The 27,273-nt window shown below is 37.3% G+C and overlaps 1 protein-coding gene across 1 annotated transcript; it reads right to left on the reverse strand.

Moving 5' to 3' along the window:
• Positions 1-465: 465 nt before the first annotated feature.
• SGO2 (shugoshin 2) lies at positions 466-26,866 on the reverse strand. Its single transcript, XM_020984902.2, has 9 exons — positions 26,191-26,866; positions 23,330-23,494; positions 20,754-20,929; positions 19,039-19,116; positions 15,101-15,186; positions 11,746-12,026; positions 8,254-10,362; positions 6,525-6,675; positions 466-2,461 (listed from the first exon to the last, which is right to left on the reverse strand). Exons 1-9 carry the CDS (start codon positions 26,849-26,851, stop codon positions 2,347-2,349), a joined length of 3,822 nt encoding a protein of 1,273 aa, XP_020840561.1. The 5' UTR covers positions 26,852-26,866; the 3' UTR covers positions 466-2,346.
• Positions 26,867-27,273: the final 407 nt, after the last annotated feature.

The raw sequence follows: 27,273 nt of genomic DNA on the forward strand, positions 1-27,273 counted from the left end.
ATTCCATTTCTCTCTAAGCTCCACTTCTGATGCTCTGGACTTTTCCACTTCAGCCTCAGCTGCCTTCTCAACCTGGAAAGGGCTCCAACCCTCCTCCTGTTGTTGATTTCCTGACCAGAACTTCCACTGGGAAAGTGCCTAGGACAGCTGTAGTTCACTTCCTTCCAGGTTCTGATCTTGTATCTCTGGACTTTTCTATCTTGTCCCTGCCACGGTAGTTTCTCATTCTGCCTCTTCCAATCCCCAACTCTGGCTTTTCAGCTCCCTTTTATGTATTCTCTTTCCCCACTGGAATATAGCTTTTTAAGGGTAGAGACTGTCTTTTTGCTCTAATGTATGGGCTCCTAAAAATCACTGTGCTATGCAAAATTACACAATAAAAACCACAAGGGTTACAGGAAAAATGGGTTTGGGGCACCACACTTAAAAGTTTTGTCAGTGATGTATAAAAAGACAGAAACCTCATAAAGGTGGTAACAATTTTATATGTTATATGGTTAAGAAATACATAAATACTACAACAAATAGTGGCAGCATTTAAGGCCTCAGGCTGCTGCTTGGCCTGCACCCTTGTTCCCACAGTCAGTCAATAAACATTTATTAAATGTTTGCTATGTGCTATGCTAAGTACTGAGGATACAGATAGTCCTTCCTCTCGGAGAGATTATAATCTAATTGGGAAGACATGAAAATAAGTAAGTACAAACAAGTTACATATAGGATAAATTGTAATAAATGATGTCTTTATCCTATAATTAGCACAACATATGCATAGGTTAATGATGAGTAGATGTTAACTCATATTTTAAATATTTTTGATAATTTCTATTTTTTTTGTCCAAATTTTCATATGATTACATTATCACTGCTTTACCTTGTAATGTGGCTGATGAAGAGAACAACTTAGGAAAAGGAGTGTCTGCTGCTGTTTTTGTCTGCTTGACCTCACAACAGCATTTTCTTCAATTCAGTCTTTTATTACAGGCATTTTTAAAGTCACATCTCCATTTTATGAGGGTTAGTTAAGATATAACATAGTCTGTAAGACAGCTTAAGTGGGCACATATAAATTGTAACATGCTCAACACAGAAAACTGAGAATGAATGAACAAGGCAGGGCATCGCTGCTAACCTCTCCACACCATGGAAAGTTGTATCAAAAGCATTTTATAAAGTCCTGCTTCAGGAAACCTAGAATGACAATTATGGCTTAAGGACGCTAATGTTAAATCCCTTTACTAATTATTAATAAAGTTTAATTTCTTTCCTTTTTTAGATTAAAAATAAATAGAAGTAGCAATGTTTTCTTCCCCCACCCAAGTGGATTGTCTTCTGCGGTTCCATAAGACCAATGGTTTAGAGGATGCGTAGCTTACATTGAGCACTCCATAGGGTGGTGGTTAGCACAGCATTTTTTCTGTAAAAGGCACAAAGGGGACGGGTGCACTTCTAATTTAATATGCAAGCAGAGTTGCACACTGAGTGCAACTGTTTTATCTAAGAAAGAAGCCTCACAAAGCGGAAGTTGTATTGGCAGTTTGGGTATATATTAAACAACAAAAGGATCCAGTCCTATATAGAAGAGTGGCCCATCACTTAGCCTTACTTCCATAGTGAGAAATCACACATCAGATGCACCTCAAATGGGAAGGTGGGCTGCAGCAGTCACATAAGTCACTACCTAAGAAACCCTAAAGTGTTGGACAACTGGAATTACTTATGAAACTCTAGGTGTGATTTGATTTCCTCCTCCACCTCTAACACGAACTTTTGGATGAACTGCTTTCTTCTTTGTTAGGCTGGTTCTCTGCCAGCAGACAGTTATCCCTTGGGCCCTCCTTGTTAAAATGCTTCATAGGATCATAGATCTTTAGCTGGAAGGGATCTCACAGGTCATCATTACAACATTGCTAATTTTATAGAAGGTGAAACTAAGGCCTAAGGAGGTGAAATGAGCTGCTCTGAAGCAGGATTTGAACCCTGGTCTTCTGTTTCTTGGTAGAAGCTCACAGAGACTGCACTACACTGCCACAGTGACCCAACTGACTAAGGGCAATCAATACAAAATTAAGTTTATTAATAAAATAGAACATTTTCTATTACAACTGTCAAAACATGTAAAAATGTTTCATTGAATCTCATGCTTATATAGTAATCTGCCTTTATTTAGAGAAACTTATAATAGCAAAAACATGAGATTATATAGCATGAATGGTCTTGAACAAAACTACTTTATAAATGGCAAAATTACAAAACAGCTATTACATATATTTGCTTAAGCTTAAGAATGCAAACTGCATCATTCCATCGTTTTATAAAAGCAAAATTTAAAAAAAAATTAACTGTTTAAAGTATTTCTTGAGAGTTTTCCTTAGCTTCTTTCTTTTTTCTTTCTCTTGACTTTTTAGGTTTGGAATCCAGAAAATCAGAATTTGCAAATTCATCTTCTCGTCTCAATTTCCTGCAGAAAAGAGAATTAAATTAACATATCACATGACCTAAAAACTCAAATCTAACGCTTGCTACTGTGGCAGCATGGGAAAAAAAAGCACCATTCACATTCAAAAGTTAGTCATTCAAAATGTAAAATTTATTTATGTATTTCAGATACAAATATAATGAAGAAATTCAACTCAAATGTTTTTAAGCACACATCTACTACTAACGTGAGGGATTTTAAAAAGTTAACAAATAATTTAACCCTTCTGGATCTCAAGTCTCCTCATCTGTAGAATGAAGAGGTTTAGGTCTTCTTTTTAGAAGAAAAAATACCAAGAAGGCAAAAGGAAAAAAATATATCTATGTAATGGCAATAATATAAATGGATAGGTGAAAAATAAAAAATGAATACTGTATGATTATAATGTCTAAACTCTGATCCAGAGAAGGGTGGAGAAAGCATACCTGTCTCCCTTCATTGCAGATTTTAAGAAAACCAATTATATCCTAGCATGGTTGTCTAAAATATTGAAAGTTCAAAGTTCATGAATCCCTTAAAATCTCTCTGAAAACTCCAGGGAAACTCTGCCTGCTTTAATATGCTGGTAGATAAGTTTTTGGAGGGAGAAGGAAATGGGAAAGAGGTTTCCCTATCTCGCCCAGGCTGCAAGTGCAGTGACCACTCACAGGCATGATCTGACTGCTGACTGGTATAGGAGCTTTAACCTGGACCAATTTATCTCTCCTCAGGCAGGCTCTTGGGGCTCATCAGACTGATGCCAGATTTAGTGCTGACACCTGATCTGCTTAGCCCATTGCAGCTCAAAACTCCCGAGCTCAAGAGTTCTACTAGCTTAAGTTTCCTCCAGTAGCAGGGAATTCAGGTGAGTACTTTAGATTTTTTAAAAATGTAATAACATGAAAAATCAGTAAGCTGGCCACAATGTGATTACATCTGAACCTAGATACTAACCAAAAGGTGAATGCATTCCCTATCTAAATTCTCTTTAGTTTTGGGTTGAGGGTTAAAATAACAATGTCATACAGCAAAAAGCTGCTGGTAGTAAATCACATCAGGGGAGAAAGTCAAAGGGAGAAGTTCTTTGGTATTTCAAAATGGCCATCACAAATTATGGGGTTATAGCTGAGGTACGGATTTGAGGAAGGCAAGGCTTAAGTTTTGGGTACCTAACTCTAAATCTAACCCTAATCCAAAATCAAGTTTGAATCCTGGCTCTGTCACCTGTGACCTGTGCATCCTTGAGCCTCTCCGGGCCTCAGTTCCTCTTCTGGTAAATGAGGAGACTGAATTGGGTGATCTCTAAGCATCCAGCTCTAAAAGCTCCAAATATAAGAACACTGAGCTTATTTTTATTTTCTCTAGCTAGCTTTCCCTGTCTCTTGGCTTTGTTTTGCTGCCATCTGCTGGTTTAGTAATATTCTACTTAACTCTCACAATACTTTGGATCTTGATAAAAATATCAGGTCTATTCTTTATGATTAGAACAAACACAGATACAAGAAACTAAGAGAAGTAAGTTTAAAGTCCTTTTAATTATTCCTTTGAAATAGATTGGTTTAAGTGTAGAAAAATACCCTTAAGTATTTTCCAAAATAGGCTACTTCTTTTTATCTTCTACAGGAAGTGCTTTTATGCTAACAAGGATAGTATATGTTATAGGAAGAATAAATGCTTTTAAATTGGATATGATAAATGTAAACTTAAATGTAGGGCAACTGGATTTATCAAACTATAGGTGTGATTTGATTTGATCTCTGATTTCATTTCCTCATTTGTAAAAAGATGAATGAATAAGCATATTTATTAAGCACTTGCTATGTGCCAAACACTGTTCTGAGCACTGGGGATACAAATGCAAAAGTGAGGTAGTCCCTGCCCTCCAAAGCTCATATTCTGACAGTGGGAAACAATATAGTGGAGTGGTCTGGCCAGAGAAGGGTGTTTTGGTTTGGGAAGGCACAAGGATGGTGAATGAATCAACAGACCCTTTCCAAATGCAATTCTAAGGTTGACTCCAATTCACCAAGCCAAGAGGGGAAGAGGTGAAGGTGACATTACATAAAGTGGTAGGGTGAAGAAACACAGTCCTAGGGCACTAGCTGGAGCTAAGTGACTTAGCTCCTCCTAGTCATGGTCTGTGGAAATCCAGCTGTGTAACTACACTTGTATTTTCTATCTCATAGGAGTAAGTGAAAAAAAAAATCCTTAAAGTATGATATAAATATGAGTTCTTACATACATTTTGGGGAACAAGTCAAACGGGATCAATGTAAAGCCACCTAGAGGAACCAAATCTATGATTAAAAGAATACATTTCTTTAAACTCTCACTAAAATTGCATTATACAGTCAACATTTTTTTTTAAGCATCCTATTTATTATGTACAAGAGAGGCAGCATGGCATGGAGGATACCGACCTCCATAGTTACATTCATACTTTGCTCAATTACCTTAGTAACCTGGTTATGGTTTTCTACTCCATTGTCTATCTCCCTCCTTCAGGGACTTCCCTAATAAAATGACCTCTCAACTTCTCAGCCGGGGCAGCTGTGTGGCGCAGTGGATAGAGCAGCGGCCCTGAAGTCAGGAGGACCTGAGTTCAAATCTAGCCTCAGACCAAACACTTGACACGTACTAACTGTGTGACCTTGGGCAAGTGACTTAATCCCAATTGCCTCACTAAAAAAAAAAAACAAAAAAAACCCTTCTCAGCCTCAAATGCAACAGCCTTCCTTTTTTATCTCACATCTTTCACAAACCATCGTGGTCACACATTAGACCTAATTATCTCTTGGAATTGCACCACCTCCGACATCGCAAAGAGCAAATTCAGGCTTGATTTCAGGAAACCTTCCTGCTAATTAGACGTATCCAAAAGTGGAACAGGCTACATTGAGAGGTTCTATTTTTCTTCTTATTGGAGGCCTTTGGACAGAGGCTGGATATCTCTTTGGTCCCTGTTAAAGTAAGGATGCCTTTCAGGAATGGGCTGGACTCAGTGGTCACTCAGGATCCTTAACTAAAAATTCTTCACCTTTGTGAGAATTGGCCTTGGAATCAAGTCCTGACTCTGCTATCTACTAGTCATGTGAAACTGGGCAAGCCCCTTAACTTCTCTTTGGACCAGTCAATTCTCTCAAGATTATAAATTACAGAAGCACTGCTGACTTGCAATCCTTGAGGGCGTTTCTTCACTTCTAGATGTTCTTCTCTACATGGATGAAATCATAATACAGACCAAAGAACAAACAACAACAAAAACCCTAGCTGCACAGCATTAGGCTGGATTTGGGACAAAAAGAAACAGTCCATGCCTTCAAAGAGCTTACATTTCACTGGGGGATACAATATGTACATTATAAGGAAATGCAAAAATGTATCAAAGTAATTTCAAGTGGGTGAGCGCTAATAACTACAAGGGTAGGGGTGGGGAGAAGGGGAAAATCAGAAAAGGATTTATGAAGGAGGTGGTGCTGAACTCTGCTTTGCAAGAAGGTAAGAATTCTATTCGTAAGAGGTGAGAATACAGTGCATTCCAGATATTGAGGACCATTTGTGCAAAAGTATGAAGGTAGGAGAAGGGTGACATGTATAGAAATGCCCAGCAGGCTATTCTGATTGGAACAATAAGTACAGAATAATATAAAATAACTCTGGAAAGGTGGGTGGCAGTCAGATTATGGAGAGCCTTAAATGTCAAACAGAGGAGTTTGTATGTGATCTTAAAGGCATTAGAGAATGAATGGAAAGTTTTCAGTGTGTAGGGATATTAAACAGTAAGATTTATGTTTTAGGAACAACAGTGACAACTGTATGGAGAAGAATTGAAAAAGGGAGGGAGAGGAGGGAGGCAAGAAGACCAAATTAGGAGGCTATTCTAATAGTCAAAATGAGAGTTAATGAGTATCTGAACCAGGGCATCTATAATAATAATAATCAGTACATATAACTGACAATTTGATCTTTGGCTCATCTGTAGAGGAATTAATTTGAGCAGGGGCTTGAAAAATAATGCTGGGGAAAAAAAGATTACTCTTAAAACATAAAAAAAATTAATATTTACCTCATAAGACTTGGTTCTTTATAGCAAACAGCAACTCGCCTCCTTTTAGTTGGCAAGACTGAAGAAACTTCATCCAATGCACTCTGAGATTTAGATGAAGAATTGTGGGAAACAAAACTAGCGTTTGTCAAATCTTGTAGTACTTTGGTATCTGGAAATAAAGGAAATCTTATATTTTACAGAATTTTTAATAGTGACCTACGCAGTTATTTAAAATAAGCTTCAACAGTACAAGAAAGGAAAAAAATAAGACTTAATTTGAAGCATAGGCCAACACATTAGTCCCCAACATTAAGGCTGAAAAATATAATGCTTTGAAAGATTCTCAACTATTTTTCATAATAAAGTATTTGCATAAGCTTTCACAAATCCTGCATCAAATTAATCGTTTGGCAGTTATAATTGCAAGTTAATTAATTCAGTAACTATATATCAAGCCCCTACTAACATCACTGTGAAGGATAAATAAAAGTGTAAGGCTATTCAATTTCATATACCTAAGTGTTTACTATGTGCAATACAACATACTAGGTGCTCAGAATCTAATAATCATGATCAAATGCACGATTTAACACTCTGGATAATACTGAAACAGCTTAGTTATTGCCATTTAAAAGACTGGGTTAATGAAATAAAAGTTGATTGATTTATCTATAAGCATACAGCAGGTCCCATTTAAACAAATATTGACCATGTACCTACTATGTGAGGAATACTATCTTACATGTGGAGAAAGCTAAGACACCACCATGTGCCCTCCCTGAATACCCTATAATACATAAGTACATGAGAAGTATAAGAAAATTGCTAAGGACTAAGGGGGAAAAAGTCATTACTGATTTGGAGCAAGAGAAGGGACATCAGAGCAGCTTAACAAAAGCAGTGACATCTGAGCTGGGCTTTTTAAAAATGGGTAGATTTTCATAGGTATAAAAGAGGCAGTGAGGGCATTCCACATATAAAAAGCACAAAGGCAAGACTCTGGGAAAGTGTTGGGCTTGGCTGAAGCTTCAAGCATTGGGAGAACAGCATGATAAAATAAAGCCAAAAAAGTTTAATTCAATTAAGTGCTAGGTTTTGTGCTAGGCTCTGAGGATGTGAGCAAAAAAGAAACCATACCTGATCTCTAAGTTAACTGGATGGTTCCAGATTGTAGGGGAGCTTCAATACCAAGTTAAGGAGTTGGAACTTGCCTCTGTAGCAACAGATCTTTAAGGGTTTTAAGCAGAGGAGCGGCATACCTATGCTAGTCTGACAGCACCATGAAGGACAGTTCAGAGTAGGGAAGGCAGGAAGAGCTGGTAGGACTCTACTACCAAAAAAAAAGGTCTATTATAATAGCCCTTTCAAGTGGTAATAAGGGCCTGCACTAAAACAGCAGCAATGCATAAATGAGAAAGGAAGGTTGTAAGATAACCTAAGAGATACAATTGACAGTCCTTGGCAATTGATTAGATATGGAAGGTGAGAAAGAATTAAAAATGGGACTTGAGGATCAAGGCCCTGAAAGCTATCAAATGTTGCGTCTACAAGGCACTGGTTAAGTCCAGATCCCAGATGCCTTTCAAAATCAAGTCTATAAACTGCAGATTCTTTCTGATTGATTTTATATACACTTTTTAAAGTATGCGTTGTTTTCCCAATAAAAGGAAAGCTCCTCGAGGAAGGTTGTTAATAAATGCTTGTTGACAGAGATGTAGCTAAACACTTTAAGTGTTCTAATGCTTACCTTTTCCAATTGTTTCTGTTCTTCTGCCAACTTGAAATATTGTCCCTTCTGTCTTCTCTTGGAAAGCATGCTTTTGCTCAGTGTCAGCCACCTGAAAGATGGGTTCCTTCAAAGTAACATTGCCTGGAAGTTTCTGATCCTTAGCAATTGGAATGTCTGAGTTTAACAAACCCTCCTTCAAGGTGGTATAGGGAGAAAATCGCCTTGTATTAGATGAATCCACCTGAGCTAAAGACTTCAAAGGACAAGAACTGTTCTCCATTACTGGGTTAAAAATGAATCGATCTGGCTTTATTTTGACTGATATTTTCTCATTTTTCAAGTTTTGTTCCTGATTAACTTGCTCAGAATCACATAGCACTAACCTTTCCTCAACAGTCTCAGGTATTTTTTCCCTCACTTCATTTTGATTAATTGGCGCAACTACATAAGTCTTTCGGCTCTTTTTTGACTTGGATTCTCTTCTTTTGTTTGACACTTTAACATGTAATTCACTTTCTGCCGCCACTTTCATAAAAGAACTTGGTGATGTTTTCTTATTCAGAGTGGTAGTTGTGCTTTGGGTTTGGCCCTTCTGGTGCTCATTCTGGCTTTCAGGACCACTTTCCAGTTCTCTCATAGAGTGTTTTAAACCTGACTCTGAGGGAACAGAATATTGAGTAAGATCTGCTGGCTGCATGAAGGTTTTGGGCTTAGATTTTATCATTAAACTCATCGGTTTGCCTGATGAATTCTTGCTATATTTTTTATCCCATTTTTGAAGATCATAATTTTCCATTTTTTTACTGATGACTTCTACATAAGATGCATTGTTAATGTTGTTCACTTGGTATTCAGTGTTTTTTTCAGGTTTGTTTATTTCTGAATTAAGGTCTTCCATATGGCTTTCCTTATGGTACACAACTTTGTCATTATTTTCATGTAGTTGGTTAACTTCAGAAAGTAATTCATACGTCTTCCCTTTTCTGCTATATTTCAAAGACTTTTTGCTTAAATTTGTTGTGCTTTGTTTGGAAGGCTGCACGTGAGTGATCTGCTTTTCTACGTCCAATGAATTTTGGGTCCTACAGTCAGATAGGCTTTGGCTACTATTGGTACAATTAAGGACTGTTTGAAGATTGTCTTCTAAAATGCAACAAACTGTTTCATTATCCTTTTGACTTGGAAAGCATGTATCTTTGTTTGAATTATCAACCACAAATGTCCTTCTAAAATCTCTGCCTTTATCAAAAGTTTGGAAACTATGTCCCATACCACAATTGCTGTCCTGGTGGGATTTACTTGACATAGTGGGGAAAAGGGAAACTCTCTCTTCATCATTCACCACATATGTTTTTCTCACTTTGTTCTTTTTATCATGATGCTGTGAAATTTGTACCACATTTTGCTCACTAGCTTTCTGAAATGTTACATTCTTCAAGGTGTTTAACTGAGCAAGCTGTTTAGTCTCCAAAGTGAGCTTCTGATCTTCCGATTTACTACTCTCAGCCAAAGGAAGAGAACTGCTTTCTTCTGTATCTTTATCCCTTTCTTCACTGTGTAAACATGAACTAGTTTTTGGTTGTACTTTTGACTTCTCTCTATTCTTTTCACTGCTTGAATCTTTCACTTTTCTAAAGGCTTTGTTCCTAGAAGACTTAGCTTTACGATTACTTTTATTTTTGGCACCTGTTTGAACTGCAACAATTTTGCTAATTTCACTCACAGTTAAATCCATATCAGCTTCATATATTGTTTTGTGCAGTTGCTGCTCATCCCTGGGCAGCACCACAGTAGGGAACTCTGCATTAAGTTCACTGACAGATTGAGACTGCGAGTCAAGACACAATCCATTTTGTTGTGTTTTAGTATCTATAGCTATAGAGTTGTCATTTATCTTGCTGCTCTGATTTAATACATTATTTGAAACTACTATTTGTTCCAAATCCACTGCAAGGGGAATTGCTGCAGGAAAATTACTTGATTCCCAAGAGGGAAGACGCTTTTTTCTTTCAGTCACATTTCCAGATTGACTATTACTACGAGATCTTTTCTTTTTCTCCTGCCCAACATATTGAAGATTATTTAGTTCACTTACTGAGGAACTTTCTTCTGGATAGGTCTGGTTTTCTACACAACAAAAAGAAATAAATTTATTTCAGTAATAGGTAGAGGAAAGAGTTGTTACACTTATGGCTGATTACAAATTACTTCTGATTCTATGATCATTTGAAAGTTTCTTAAAACCCCATGAGTCTAGGACAACTGGCTAAAACAAAAAAGAAATTGTGAAAATGTTTATTCAAAATGTTTACAATGGTGACTTGTCTATAGAGATAGGGAGGGGCCAGTGGTCTGGGCTGCCAAGAATCAGGAGACTAACCTTGGCCTAATCCCATGTTGTACTGAGCCACTGCCAAAGTTTCTGGAACTTTGATAAGAGGTTTTAGTGGCCAACTTGGGCTCAGTCCCTTATTCCTGAGGAACATGAGCATGTGAGTCAACATTTTTGCTGGTTTTAATCTGATTCCCTGGAGGCCAAAACAATATGTGGTTATCCTAAACAAGCAACTCTCCAAGGTCTTCAAGATAATCAGGAAAGATGACATGAGGGGGTTTTTTGGACATGTCTTGCCTGCAAAGTTAGGATCAAACTTGTGATTTCACTTGAACGAGGAATAAGTTCCTAATGAAAAAAGTCTCTACCAACATAGACAATACCTGCTCTGCAAGTTCTAGTGCTATAAAATTGCCTGGCACTTCGAAACCTGACGCGATTTGCCTATAATGCACGCAGCCAGTATGTGTTAGAGGTAAATCTTGAACCCGGGTCTTCCTGCAGCCTACGCAAGCCTTCTATACCCAAAACCTCTCTTGCCTATACTTGTGCATGCTCTAATAGGAAAGGTACATGTTTCAAGAATCTAAAGGCTTCTAGAGAAGAGTTACCACCACGATGTATGACAGAGAAGTCTACATAGATGCAGAGAAAAGACTGGTCTTCCTAACTACAGTGCTGCATCTCTACATGTGCACAAGGCAACAGCAAAAAGCCTTGGAATACCAAGTTTTTAAAATATGGTGCAAAGCCCTCATGCACAAATTATGAGCTAGTCTCTTACAACAATCACAAAATATTAAGCTCTAGAGCTCTAGTTCAAGCTCCTCCCCTTACAGATGGAGAAACTGAAAACCAGAGAGGTGATAAACACACCCAAGGCCATACACAGCTGGGGAGAAATAACAAGTAGAACTAAGATTCAAATGGTCTTCTAATTAAAAGACTAGTGTTTTACTATGTTAAGTTTAATAATTTTTATCTTACATGAATAATTAATGTACTTAAGATATTTGGTTAGGTATAGCAAGTAGATAGAGCACTGGGCTTAGAGTCAGATAGATCTGAGATCAAATCCAACCTTAGAAACTTCCTAGTTATGTGACCCTGAGCAAGTCACTTAACCCCAACTGCCTCACCCCCCCCAAAAAAAATAATTTTTTAAAAGGTCTCACCTGTGGAAAGGACATTGGTGACAGAAAAATTTCTCCCTGGATTATCTTGGGCATCTACGTCCTGATTATTTTTCTCAGGACTTTGAGATAATCCCAAATGGAATTGATTAGATAAAGATACTTTGGTTGCTACTGGAGTGAGAGAATCAGGTACTTTCTTGGTTGTGAGATTGCTGTCATTCTGAAATGTCTCTTTTTCATCACCATCATCGTCATCATCATCTGCTGCTGTAAGCAGAACTCTCATAGGCAAATGGGTAGGTCTGACGTGAGGGATTTCTCTATTTTACAAATGAGATTATCATTTAGTATATTTCATAGATGGTACCCAAAAGAGCTACTTACTTAGGACCAGAGAATTGCTAAAGAGATGATAACTCAAATGGATCCATGATCTCATTAATGTGCATATTCCCTCTAATGAAGTAGATTATAACCCATTCTGTACAACTCTTTTCCATGTCCTCCCATAAGTTTTCTATAGATAATTACGGGTGAGAAACAGCTTCATGGTTTTAATTTTCATGCTCTGTATCTCCCATCCTCAACAAACATGTCCCATTCTTATAACCTTGATGGGTCCAGGAAGATCATGATAGATATATTCATTAGTTGGGCAATTAAACAATAACCTGACTCAAAAAAATAAAAAGGTGCTATCTATTCTAGGGTTTGAGAGGTGGCAGGGGAAGCAGTGGGACAGAGGGAAGCAAAAGAGAAAAACAAGAGAGGAGGTTTCTGGGAAGAGGGCACAGTAGGTCAGAAAACTTTCAGCTCTCCACATTTCCTCCACAAAAGACAGAACAATGCCTCCGAGCAGCAGAAATAAATATTGGGTAAAGCACTTGTCCTCCTAAGACAATTTGAGAAGAACCCAGGAAAGACCTGATTTCCAGGGGTAGAGGTTCAGCCTGAGTGAAGTGCAAAAACTTTCAGGTTTTTGTGACAAAATTCCCCAGAACTTAAGGGGAAATTTGATATATAACATCCAAGAGAAATATAAGGTAAACATTAAAAGACCAATTACAAGGAACTCAATAAGGTCAAATTATTTACTTTGTATATGTGAAAATAAGCAGTACTCTTATGATTGTCATTATTACTTGTGTAGTTTGAAAGAAAGGCATGGGCTGAGCTGAGTATGATAGGGTGATTCTAAAAAAAAAACCATGGGGAGCGATAAAAAGGAGTAATCTTTATCTCATACAAATGAGGCATAAAAGGAAAAACTGATACAGAAAAGACTAGTAGTGGGGAGGGGGGGAATAGTGCTGGAACCTTACTCTCATCAAGAATGGGTTAAAGAGAGAACATATGTATCTAAATTCAGAAAGAAATAAGATGGCAAGCTCATAGGGTGGGGGGGGAGGACAAGGGACAGACTATTAGAGGGATGGGTAGGTTAAGGAATAGGAGGACAAAGTAGCAAGTAGAAGTAAAGCAGAGGAGTGAGGAGGGATAGGGTAAATAAGATGAGAAGCATAGTGAGGAAAAATAGGAAGGAAGAAAATATACAAGTAACTGCAGCTTAGAACGTGAATGGGACAAATTTACTCATAAAATGGAAATGGATAGCAGATTAAAAATTTGAATTCAACAATATATTACTTTCAGGAAACATTAAAAAAAAGGAGAGATATACACAAAGATAAAATAAAGGGCAGGAGTAGAATTTAGTATGTGAAAAAAGCAGGTATAGTAATCGTGGTCTCAGACAAAGTTAAAGTTAAAATAGATTTAAGCAAAAGTGAAAAACAGAAACTACACTATGTATCAGCACTATTATTCAATATTGTTTTAGACCATTTAAAATACCTAGATAGTATAAAATACCTGAGCATATATTTGCCAAAACAGTCACAAGAACTATATGAATATAAATATATTTTTGTACAAATAAACTAAGATCTAAATAATTGAAGTAATATTTATTGTTCATGGGTAGGTAAAGCCAATATAACTTTTAAAATGACAATTTTGGGGCAGGTGGTGGTACAGTGGCTAGAGCAGCGGCCTTTGAGCCACGAGCACCTGAGTTCAAATCCAGCCTTAGACACTTAACACTTACTAGTTGTGTGACCCTGGGCAAGTCACGTAACCCCAACTGCCTCAGCAAAAAAAACCCCAAAATAATAAAATAAAATGACAATTTTACATAACTAATCTATTTATTCAATGTCATCCCAATTAAATTACTAAAAAATTATTTTACTGAGAAAAAATAACAACAAAGTTCATTTGGAAGAACAAAAGATCAGGAACTTCAAAGAAACCAGGGAAAAAAAGATGTAAAGCAAGTAGATTCAGCAGTATCAGACCTTTATTATAAGGTGAGAACATTGTTGTAAAAAGGATAATTTCAATTATTTTAAATTAAAATTTTCATGTATAACTAAAACCTACATAGCCAAGAAGAAAACTAATGCAGAAAACTAGGTGAAAAAAAAAACTTTCACAGTCAATCTATCAGATAAGATGTGATTAGATTGGAATATTGCTGTAGTGTAGGAAATGACGAGCTGATTGATTTAGAAAAACATGGAAAGACTTGTACTTATGAAGGAAGATGCTATCCACCTTCAGAGAAGCAAATGACAGGAGGAAATAAGCATGGTACGGTCTTTCTTACATAGTACATGCATGTGAATGAGTGTATAGGTGCATATATGCCTATGTTTATAGATATCTATATTTTGTACTTAAGCTTAAAACAAAACTTATAAAAGAAAAAAAAGAAAAGCAATTAAGAGAAAAATGGTGATTAGAGGAGCTAATATCAACTTCAAAATAAATCTTTTGCTCCTCCTTATTCTGTTCATGGGAAAAAAGCACAGTATTTTTATAATCATATATATTATTATGTGTTTGCACTGCTTTCATCTAAACTATTTTATGTGATATATGGCCTAATATGAATAATATTTAACCTACCTTGATTAGAGGCCCTATCCCTAAATTTTTCAGACATAATTTCTCTAATATCATGATTTGTAATTATGTGGTGTTTTATGAAACATATCCCCTTTTTGTGGATAAATTATACTTCTATAAGAACCCACTGTTACACAAATGCAAGGGTGATAGGACCAAACGTCACATGAAACAATTTTTGTGAAAGTAACAATATATACACACGTATTTGCTTACATAGGGCTACAAATGTCTTATTGTTTTACTTTGAATAAAGTAGAGGGAAAACATTTAATGGGAATTAAATATAAGATACTCTGAAGTTGACAAATTAGAGACAGGGCACTAGGAAGTGGAAAGATCTCAAACATAAATAAACAACTGAAATAAGAACTAGTTCCACATTTAATTTAGTTTAGGTCCACTTAGGCTATGAAAAAATTACCTCCCAAATGAATGGTGTAATAAATCCACCTGGTTGCCAATACCTTTCTTCTGGCTAGCTGGCAATAGAGAGGGACTCTGATAATCCTATTATAGAAAGAGAACAAAAAGAAAATGAGAGGACTGAAGATGGCTTATTCATTAGTACGATTGCTCCGAACCCTTTTCAATTATGAGGATCTCTTCTGAAAATACATTTAGGGGCAGCTAGGTGGCACAGTGGATAGAGCACCAACCCTGGAGTCAGATGGACCTGAGTTCAAATCTGGTCTCAGACCAGACACTTGATAACTTACTAGCTGTGTGACCCTAGGCAAGTCACTTAACCCCAATTGCCTTGCCAAAAAAAAAAAAGGGGGGGGAAAGAAAATCAATTTTAAAATTGACTTAAAAAGAGTAACTGAACAATTTATTTTAAAATATGACCAAAAGCCACTAAGAATTCACTGATGTTTTCAAATTAATCTGTGTTTTATCAGTTACAACAGTCTATATACATCTGAAAAATTACTCCGTGAAATGTGGGAGAGGGATGGGGGTAGGGAGGGTGTGGAGAGAGAAGAGAACACATTATTTCTACAGGAATTTTAAAGAAATTCCTGAGAGTATTAATGCCATCTATTCTAGAAGTGAAATCCAATAGGAATTTAAAATTTCCTGAAGAATAAAATAAAATGAACAGATACTGTAGAACAGAATTATGGAATATTAGAATTGAAATGGGCCAGAGAAGTAATTTTTAAGTTCAACCTCATCATTTTACAGATGAAGAAACCAACGTACATAGATATTAAGTAATTTGTCCAAGGTCACAAAAGAGGCTGTCATCAGCTCATCCCAATTTTACCATGGGGGGACCACAATAAGTTAGTGGTATAGCTGACATGACATTTTAGTCTAGTCCAGTCTAGAGTTCTTTCTGACAGACTACATTACCCCATCTAGATTAAGTCCTCTACCATGTGAATGCATTTAGAAATTTCAAATGGGCAGGGGTGAGGGATGGGGTGTTAGGGAAGAAAGCATTTTACTTTATTTTTTCTGTCCTCTACACAGTTATCTTTACCCACTGCAGAAGACTCCCTTTTAACAGTCCATAAATGCAAGGGTCAACTCCTATTCCACTTGTTCAATTCCCAATGAGGTCACATAAGACCAGCTAAAATGGGGGCCTAAACAGACTCACTAGGAAACGCTAATGGAGTTCACAGTGAATTTTCTTCTAGGAAAGAAAATTCTTTATTATTATTATTATTATTTTGGTTCAGGGAGAAAATAAACAAGGTCTTTAAAGCTAGCTAAAAGTAAAACATATTTCCTGTTTTAATTGCCAAGTATCTTGTTTCAATCAGTCTTTCTAGAGTTCAGAATTCTATCTATTTAGTTAGGCAGTGTTTAAAAAATGCTATTTGACAACAGTAGTAATAATGACGAGTTGGGTTGGTTTGAGAAGACCCATTGATTTATAGTCAATTTGCTCACTTTACATTTATGTGGCCTAATTCTGAGAAATTTTTATTCATTTAACAGATACAGTATAATTATCACCAGGATTATAGAAATAATGAATAAATTTATTAAATCAGCATTTTGTTTGTTGTGAAGGACAATAGTTTAACTTAAGATAGGTGCTTTAATTACAAGTGTTCTTCAGTACATTGAAAGCTCCCTAATTTTATTAGCTGCAACTCCCTTCACATCTCTACTCCTCAAGACACTGGTATCCAAAGTTGTGTGCACCACGAGGTATATGATCAACCAATGCGAAGATGAATCTCACTCTCCCTGCAAGAAGCAATCATGGGGCTTTTCTGAATACTCCCACATCTATCTGTCCATTATCCTTCAACAAATCCCTCTTCCCAATTCTGTGCAACGTTTTAACCCCCCCACTTTCAGCCACATCACCAGCCAGATATAATCTAAGGGCCATCAGAGAAGTAATAACCTAACTATGATAGGGCACCCATAGTTGTGGGGAGATGTCATTGGGAAAATTCCTGCTACCACTCCCAGCATAGCCATTCCTTGTCCCTACATGACGTGGGGCAGTAAGAGCCTCACCTCCCCTTTTGTTTTGCATTTAAGAAGCATACATCATATAGTAATATATGCATATAATTTATAAATAAATTTACATATATTACAGTATGTGTTCAAACATTTTGTACTGAAAGGAATGTACAATAAAGTTTGAAGGACTCTTAGAATTCAAGTGCCATTGGAAAAATACTGACATCCAGAAAATTAAAATGTATAATTTTCTGAACAAGCAGTATTTTTAATGACAACAAAAGGATCATTAAACAAATATAAATAGGAACTTCAGCAACATCTACAAAGACAACTTGCTTTAAAAGCTTAACATTTAAGAACTATCATTATTTTTCCTTTTGGTTATAATTCTTCTTTACAACATGACTAACGTGAAAATATGTTTAATGTGATAGTACATGTATAGCCCATATCAGATTGCACACTATTTTGGGGAGGGGGAAGGGAAGAAAATTTAAAACTCAAAATCTTATAAAAGTGAATGCTAAAAACTAAAATCAAACAAATAAATAAAGAAAAAAAGACTTAAGAGTTATGCACATTCTTCAGTTTGCCATTTCTGAAGTAAATTTGCATTCAGAACTATGCATTGATAGCGCAGTTCGGAATATTTCCTACCCTTACCTTACACAAAAAGAGCTTAGAGTATAAGAAATGAACTATCATATCCAAATTTCAATAACAAGAAAGCCAAATATGAAGACTAGCATTTCAAAGACAAATTGATAATACCAATTTTAAAAATAATTAAAATTAATTCATTAAAATATTAATGAAATCACACAGGACTATTTTTTTTATAAATAGGACTAAATTGGTACTTCTAAAAATGCACTCCACTGAACCCTTTTATTCTACACTGTGAATAGAGAGGTCCCATGAGAAAAATTGTAATGTCTGTAGCCTTTCTTCCTTTTTTAATATTAAATATTCTAGATACATCAATAATTTTATTTTTTTTATTACATATGACATTGTTTCAACATGAAAATAGGGGGATTTCTTTCAGGCTCCATTTCATCTATGTCCTGTAGACTGGAAATCTGTTATCTTTTAACCTATACATTTTTTCACGGGACTGTGGATCTACAGGTAGAAGACACCTTAACAGCAAACTAATTCTGCTGTTACTGCTCAGTCATATCAGTTGTGTCTGACTCTTCTGTGACTGCATTTAGGGTTTGCTTGGCAAAGATAATGGAGTGGTTTGTCATTTCTTTCTCTAGCTCATTTTATAGGTGAGGAAACTGAGGCAAACAGATTGAAGTGACTTGCCCAGGCCCTGAGGCCAGAGTTGAACCCAGCATGATGAGTCTTCTTGAGTCCAGATCCAGCACTCTATCCACTGCACCATCTGGCTGCCCCAATCTAATCCATTCCCCCTCATTTTATAAAGGACACTGAGAAAAAGATACAAAACAATTCATAACATATAATGGAACTGTGACTGAAACTGAAAATATACGAAATTACAAAGAGCTGAATGCATAGTAATATACAAGAAAAATATGTCAAGGCAGCAATTAACACAAATCATGCAAGTAAATAATACAATGGGGTAGTCTTGTGATGGGTCTACTTTAAAAATAAGACAAAAACATCCACTCTCAAAATACTCTAAAAGCCCCAATTTGTCTTAGAATCTCAAGTAGAATACTTAATTCATATACTTCACTAAGAATGCAAAAGAGAAAAATAAAGATAACATATACATCCTTGAGCTGGTAGGATATATACAACACTTGAAAGTTTTTAAGAACACTAGAAAACAATTGAGAAGTATTTAAGTCTTCCTGAATTGTGAAGATGAATAAACCAGAAGGTCTTCAAAACTATTTGCTATTAGTTTTAGCAATACCTAACAGTTATAAGACTGACATTTACCTCAGGGTGGCTTGTCATTTCAATCGCAGATATCAAGTTACTGCTTACAAAGGCTTCTGTTTCTATGAGGGTTTTATGCTATAGGTATAAAATAGACTTTTTAGTAAAAGAAAATTCAAAGTTAACAGTGATACATAGATATAGATAGATAGATTTGTGTATGTTGAAGATTTACAGAATTACTTTTAGTGTCATGCACTATTTGTCTAGTGTGAAAAACATTTAACACAGGATGAAATACTAACAACTAACATTGTTATAGCATTTTCAGGACCAAGAGAGGCAGCATGGTGAAGTGCAAAAGTGTCAAACTCATATAAATAAAAATACAACATAACAGAGATGATGTTAACTTGTGGTTTTCTAAGTCAATCTGTGGCCATGGGGATCTGTTTTTGAGTTTGACACCACTGGTGTAGCTAGTAAAGAGCTGGCGTCTAAGCAGAAAGAGCTGGGTTCAAGCCCTCCTTCTGACACAAACTGCCTGTGACCCTGGGCAAGACACTTAACTTCTCAGAACTCTAAGCAGCTCTCCAAGACTCTAAGCTGTAGAAAAGGTGCCAACCAACACTGACAAAGGGAGCTTCCTCATCTGGGAGTTCCCTCTATCAATGAAATCATAGCTTCAATCCCTAAAACTATTCTTAAGGATCATAGGCATGGAGCTTACAAGGGCCTCAAAGTCCATCTAGTCAAATCTCTTCATTTTAGAGATGAGGAAACTGAAATCCACAGAAATTAAGTGACTTATTCAAGGTCACACTGGTTAATACATGTCACTGGTGGCATTTTAACAAAGTCTTACAGTTCCAGAGCAGAGTTTACAAAGTTTCTCATAGCCCTGTGAGGTAGGTGAATCATTATTCCTATTTTGCAGATAAGGAAACTGAAGCCCAAGTAACTTGTCTATGCTTACATAACCATTAGGTTTAAGAGCCTAGATTTAAACCTGGGTCTCCTTACTACAAGTTCAATGCTCTTTACACAAAAATAGCTTCAGAGACAGTGAAACCATAAACTATTCAACAGCTTTTCTTCCATCATATCATGACAACAAGTATCAGATGGCAGTAAATAGAGTTAGTGACCCACAGGTCTAAAATGTGTAAAACTAAACTTTAGACAATTTTCTATGATTCTAAGTTGCAGAGAAAATGCCAATCTGCATTAGCAAAGGGAGCTTCCTCATGTGGGAGTTCAGTTTAATTAAATTTTCTTTTGTTTTTAGTCTTGAGTCTTTCCAAAATACTCTCCAAAACAAATTCCATCAATATTGACAGGGAGGGAAGTGAAGAGTGGGGATGTGATTTGTACCCAGAGGAATATTAAACAATAGTCTGGGAATTCTCCTTCCTTCCCACATTGATTAAACTGGACTAAGATTTCTCTTTCAAATTCTTTACAGCCTTAGGAAAGAATATTGTTTACACTAGATAGTCAAATGCTGCTGATGATAATCCATCACAAAGATTATGGCAAATGTATGGCAATCTATGGTGAATATATTTACAACATGTAATATTAAAAGAAATCAATATAGCAACTTTCTCCTTTTTCCTATAACTATCATGGCATTGTAAATTTCAATAATTTATAGCAAGGAATTTCTACAATATTCTTAGATGCTTTTCACATTTTTCTTTCCTGTCTACAAAAACCCAGGTGAAAGGTTTTAAACAACCACATAAACTCAAAAATAACGATAGATACCGTACCAGATGATTTAGCTTTTGACGAAGAAAAGCATTTCGAAAACTCAATTTCTCCACTTCTTTGTGCAACATCATTTTTTCAGTTGTAAGTTTTCGAGAATTTTCTTTTTCTATACTCAGAGCCTGAGCCAATGCCCTGTTGTTGTGTTTTAAAGAAATCTTAATGATTGAAGAATTGTCTATATAAAGAGAAGAAAATGGTTATTTGTTTTTATTTGAGATGCATTTCTTTCATATATGTCTGCCTTAGCTGAAAACTATTTCCATTTATGTCTGATTTAAGTGTGAAGAAGAGTGAGTAATCAGGAGGTAACTGTATGAATTAGAAAAGGCAGCCTAGAGGTGAAGCCTAAGAGCAAAACAAGATGGATCACTGAATGGGTCGAGAGAATTTGTCTCAAGAACAGAGAAGGCCTGAGTATCAACAAAGAAAGGCAAAAAAAAAAATTCTAAACTGTTCTGTTGTCAAGGAGCTCACAGTCTAATGGCAGAAAACAACATGCAAAAGACTGTACAAAAAAAAGACATATACAGGATAATTTGGAGATAATCCACAGGGAGAAGGCATTAGCATTAAGGGGGATAAAGAATGTATCTGAAGACAGAACAAAGGCACCAGAAAATAAGACTTCATGTGTGGTAATTGAGAAATATAGATCACATATAGGACAATTTTTCCAATAATGGAATTACCCACTTTTGTTTCCAAATCACCAATGTGAAGAAGCATGGTTACTTCCACATAGTTTGGGGGGAAAGAGTATAAAATAAGCAAAAGTGAGGAAGAGTTGTTATTTCATAGAATTAGGATACTCAAACTGGAAATCCAAAGCAAATTGGCTTTTAAAATTAAATTAAATGGTTATGCTGCTAATAGTTAAGGAAACAAACTTTGAGTACTCACTTCAAAGTTGGTAGACTGTCTAAACCCAATGAGATACTTTATCTTCACCAAACAGATCACCTTAACAGTTATTTCTAGGCATTCATGGCAATCTAAACTTGAACTCATCACTTACGGTGACTAGTCATATTCTAAATAAATTCTGAAATATTTTAGTAGGATTGCTTTTACTAGTATGAATCCTTTATAAAGTTTCCCTGAAATTGTACTGCTCTAATGAATTTAAAGTATAACGAGATTTACAATTTCTTATTTATAGGCAACTATTCAAGAACACATGAATTCTTTAAGATGAGTTACATTGTAGATACACTTAATTTTTATAAAGAAAATTAGGTCTAAATTGAGCCATCCCATGAAAATTGAGCAATCTTGTGAAAAACACTAGGGAACTTAGATGAGTTTTCTAGAGCCATCTTGGAAGCTGTAGCCAATAGGCATCTAAAAGAGGCTCCAGAAAAGCTAATACTTGGAAGAGAAAGATGACAAGAACAACAAAGAAGGTGATCTAGAATTACTAGAAGCCGGAATGGGCTATTTTTCCAGTGGCATCCTTCAAATTCCTAATAATAATTCATATTCCTACAGTACTTTTAGACTTACAGATTACTTTCTTCACAATACTAGGATAAAGCAGGAATGAAAGGATGGATTGTCTGCCATCTGAGGATAAGGTAACTAAGGCTCTGAGAAGTAAAGTAGGCTGCTCCTAGTCATACCCCAGGAGGCAGAACTTGAACTTGACATTTAGCATCCATTCTACTACATCATAGTACAACTCTCACTATTCCACAAAGCTATCTGGGTTCAAATAAACCTACTTAGGGCTGGAGTGATTTAGTAACATGAAACTCTTTTAAACACAATTAAGGGGCAGAGTTATTTGTCATTAACAGACTGCAAATGCAAAATTTGCTTCATTCATCACAGTTGAAGGCATAGGAGCCAAGGCATGGATACTCCCAGGATACTTTCCCTCAGCTTCTAGAATAGATATTAAGCAACCTATGGAAATGAGTTTCATTGTCACTTGGAGAAAACTGTTTCTACCAGGACTGGAAAACAAATTCAAAGGCCTTCCATTTGGCAGGCAAAATTGGAATCAAAAGTGTTGAATAGTCAAAATTTGCTTTTGGATCCTTCCTAACTCCCAATCAACACCACCTCTTTTCTCCTGTCCCCAAAACTCCCACGGACCCCGTGCATCTAGTACTGCTGTGCTCCATTTAGGCCCGCTTTCTCCTGAAGAAATGCATGTTCCAGAATTACCCTCAAATATCTTCATGTCAGATGAAGAGGCAGTCTGCTTTTGAAGTGATGCCAATTCCTCCTTTAAAACTGACCTTGAATTAGTTTTCAGTGTTGGACATAGTTACTCTAAGACATTCTAGGTATCTGTTTTATTGTTGGTAACTCCCCTTTTCCTACTATAGACAATGTATCACATAAATTCTACTAAGTAAGGCTAGGAAAAATGAAAAAATTGGTTTAAGGAGTATGAATTAAAAACAAACATATACATATATATAAATTTTAAGAGCTTTTTATAATTCTCAAAATAAGGGAAAAAAATTATGTAAGTAGTTGGATGAATGGTGGTGAAAACAACTTGTTTACATTTAAACATCACTAACATTTTATTTTTTATTGCTGATGCAAGAAGCAATGAACTTACTTATTATTTTGTTTTTTATTTTTGATGCAAGAGAAGTATTCAGCTTATTAACTCTTGAAGATTTCTTGTCCTTTACATGTCTCTTAATTCTCTGAGTGAAAAATAAGGAAGTTGCAGAAGTGTTTAGATCCTCCATTTCTGAAGCAAACATTGCACTGTTGGTTGCTAAAAATGGAAGGGAATAAAGGCAAGATTAGTCCCCTCCAAAATTAATTTTTATACTTTGTTTACCTGATGTCATCTCCTTGATAGTTCAGGTTTGAAATTGGGCGGAAATTGAGGCACTCAAATAGGTTAATGAACAGTTAACTTAAGAGGTTTACTTACACCAAACATGGCAAGGATATACAGTAGCACTTAGCTAGAGCAGACAGGGAGCCTCTAGATCTCCATATAGAAATGTGTCTTGTCATCAGAACAGGATGTAGTGACTCACACATGGTCTTCAGGCATCCACCAAATGTTTAGGATACCACTCTTCATAAAAGCATGGGATCTGTTATGCCTCTAGCTGACCAGAAAGGCATGTCAACAGCCAAAAGTCACCAGGAAGCTTTATCAAGACAGACATAACTTGAGCCCTGCCCTTGGACAAGTCTTGGCTTTGTTGCCTTTTAGGGAAAATTGCCCTAATTCATTTGGGGGGGGGGACCTGGAATATATTAGTCCTATAACAAATTTTAACATAATTTAAACCTTTAAGAGCACTTTCACATAATCTCATAAAGAAAAGTTCTAGTCAAAAATAAAGAAAAACGTTTTAGTATACAGGTTGTCACTACAGTCCCTAAGTCTAAATTGTCAGAGTAGATCACCCAGTAGCAAATGAATAAGTAAAAGGCAGTAAAAAAATTAAGTTGATTTAATAGAGAGATAGAGCATTTATCAAGTACCAGGATCCTCTGTGGTAATCACTGGAGATATAAGAAAAATATAATGGTCCCTACTCTCAAGGAACCTACATTCTAAGAGGTATTCAAAACATAAAAAAGAACAAGAAAGAGGAAGAGATTCTCAAGAAATGGAGATCCAGGGCAAGAACTCACCAGTCAGGGAGCAGACCTTAGAGTCACACCTGGGAGGGCAAGGTAGCTGAAGAACTATATAAGCAGTATAACAGGAAGTATAACAGTCCAAAGAGTGACTAGGTAAGGTAAGTCTTTCCAAACCCCAACCCAGGATTACCTCCCAACAGCTACCTTCTTGCCTCCTCAAATGCTGTTGAATGCCAATGGAGGAAACCACAAAACCTCAGTACTCTTAACATGTTTATTATCTAATCTCAATAGTGCCTTTGCTGATCTAACCAATCCATTAACTGACTTCCTATCATACTCCCCATAGCTGCTGCTCCAAACCTTGTCTTCTCTCTTCAAGCTACCTACACCATCCTACCTTCTTCCCTCAACAAAGGGCCTTACCCCATATTTTACCAAGAAAATATGAGCTTCCCATTTCTATACCTCAAATTCCCCTCAGCATGATCTACCATTCTCTTTTCCTTGCTACAGTATCAGAAGAAAAGGTAATCTGCTGAGAAAGCCAATTCCTCTATTTGCGGTTTTGATCCCATCCTTTCCTGTGTTGTACAGGGGTCCACCCCTTCAATCATCTCTCTTTCTAATCTTTAGTTTCTCTTGGTCAGCTCTTTCTCAGATGCTTACAAATCTGTACAGATTGTCCCTATGTTTAAAAAATCTTCACTTGGCCCTGGTATCTCTTCCAGGGATCACCTTCCCTTTTCATAGCCAAATTCCTAATAAAAGCTACAAGGATGTCACAAAATTATACAAAAGTCCACCAAAAAAAATGTTTTTAACTTTGTAACTTAAAAAAAACATATCATCTATTACTTTTAGAAAGTGAAGACACTAACCATAAATCAAATAATTAGAGGATGTCACAACTTCAAGAGTGGGAATCACTTATCAGGTTTTAATGCTGATGTGCTAGCAGGAAATAGGTAGACTTTCAAACCTAATTATTAATAGCAAGTTATCTTGGACTTGCATTTGGACATCAAAGACAGTGAATTTCACAGTTCAAACAGGACTTTATAAATTGTACATTCCATCCCACCTCCTCATTATACAAATGCAGAAACAGAAGTCTAAAGAAGTGACCTACCCAAGATCAATTAGCTATTTGGTGACAGAGGCTGAACCCAGGTCTCCAAATTCCCAATTCTTTGTGTAAATCTGATGTACAGACTTAATTCAACATTGTTATAGCTAAATACCAATAAATCATTTAAAGAATCACAATCTGTCAACATGCCTACTTGTCCAATTACTGATACTGTCTGCATTTATGAAGCACTAACAACACTAGACACGATTCTGTGATATTGATCCTGGGTCCTCATGAAACTTAAATACCAAAGAAGCATCCATTAATTTCAGTGATTTCTGATGGTAAACTTACTGGACTGTGAGTCGATTGACTAGGATATTAGAAGTCTGCCATTTAAGTGGTTATGGGTGTGCAAGACATGGTCATGTCATTTCCCTTCCTTGAGCTTCAATCTATTCATATGTCAAAAGAATTACCTTTGGGGCTAGGGGGGTTTCACCCCTGTGTAGACTCAATTTTACTAAGCACCTTCCTCACAGCAGTTCTAAAGGAGTGTACGCGTTACTCCGCTTTGAGAAGCTCAGGGAGGTTGAATGGCCTGTAAGCACTAACCCCAGCTCCTAACTCCTGGGCCCGGGGTTCGAGGCCACGTCCTCCCACTCCAGATCCGATGCTCCAATGTTTCGGGCTCCACTATTTCACAAACAGGAGCTTTGCTGGGACACCCCACCCCCTCCCCAGCGCACCGAGCCCGTTAGCAGCAGCTTCACGGCATTCTCTGCTCTCACCTCCCCGCTGAGGCCGGCAGAAGAGGGGTGGACACGCCAGGTCAGCCGCTGCAAGGGACCTGCCCCCGTGCCCAGTTCGGAGGAAGGTGGCCCGCGAGTACCAAGGGAGGGCGGCGAGGGAGCACCGGAACCGGGGAGGCCCAGGGCCTGGCCGTGCCCTTGGGACAGAGGGGAGGATGCTCCTCGGTCGGCCGCGGCCTCTGCCCCAGCTCTTTACCCGTCCTTCAGCCCCTGTCCCGGGGCTCCTGAGCCCAAGCAGAGGCCACGACGCCGGCAGCAGCGCCCCCGGCTCCCTACGCGGCTCCGGCTCTGGCTCTAGTGCCTCTTTTGGATTTTCAAACTTCACAGCCGTTTGTACTCGCCAGGCAGTCAACCAATCACATTCCGGAGAAGGGATTTGGGGGCGGGGAGAAGGGCGCTGCGTTGGCTCCAGCGTCTGAGTGGGGCGGAAGGGACCCGAGTGCCCGCCCCCAAGCGTCCGGGGACGGGGAGTCTGGGTGAAGCCAGCTGTTTTTGGGGGGCGGGGCTCAGAGGCCGGGAGAGTGGGCGGAGGGCGGGTGTCAGTGAGCGAGGTTGCGTTGGCTTGTTTGTATTTGGGGCTGCTCGTGGCCTCGGTTGTACCTCTATGGCACCCAGCCGTTAGGCGTGAATGTTTTGTCATGAAACAAAGGAGAGGGAAGGTCGTTTAAGAGACTTGAAACGAAGAGAATGCCATTTAATAACAGTAGCTTACAAGAGGGGCACTGTGGTCTGATGAAGAGAATGCTGGACTTGTGACCTGAAAGACCTGAGTTCAAATCTCTGTTGTTTACTGGCCCTGTGACACCAGGTGGGCAAGTCACTTAGCCTCTATGTCCCTCGGTTTTACACTGTGCTAAGCGCTTTACGTCATCCCTCCCAAGAGCCCTGGGTAGTAGGTGCTATTATCACCATTTTACAGATGAGAAAATAGGGGTAACAATATCTGTACACAATCTTTGCAAAAAACTGTTCTGTTAATGGTAGGTAAATGCTAGTTAGTATTATTATTATTAATAATAATAAACACAATGAATGAAACAACCCCTACCCGAAAGGAGTATA

This window comes from Phascolarctos cinereus, unplaced genomic scaffold (assembly GCF_003287225.1).
Source record: "Phascolarctos cinereus isolate Bilbo 61053 unplaced genomic scaffold, phaCin_HiC Scaffold_726;HRSCAF=1367, whole genome shotgun sequence".
Classification (NCBI taxonomy): Eukaryota; Metazoa; Chordata; class Mammalia; order Diprotodontia; family Phascolarctidae; genus Phascolarctos; species Phascolarctos cinereus.

What these genes read in the sequence shown, in the direction of transcription:
- SGO2 (XM_020984902.2), bottom strand. Translation starts at nt 26,851, where the DNA reads ATGACAAAACATTCACGCCTAACGGCTGGGTGCCATAGAGGTACAACC. An exon ending in AATAAAAAACAAAATAATAA is followed by an intron (nt 20,930 to 23,329) that starts GTAAGTTCATTG and finishes CTCTTTATATAG; the next exon opens with ACAATTCTTCAATCATTAAG. An exon ending in GTCAAAAGCTAAATCATCTG is followed by an intron (nt 19,117 to 20,753) that starts GTACGGTATCTA and finishes TTATACCTATAG; the next exon opens with CATAAAACCCTCATAGAAAC.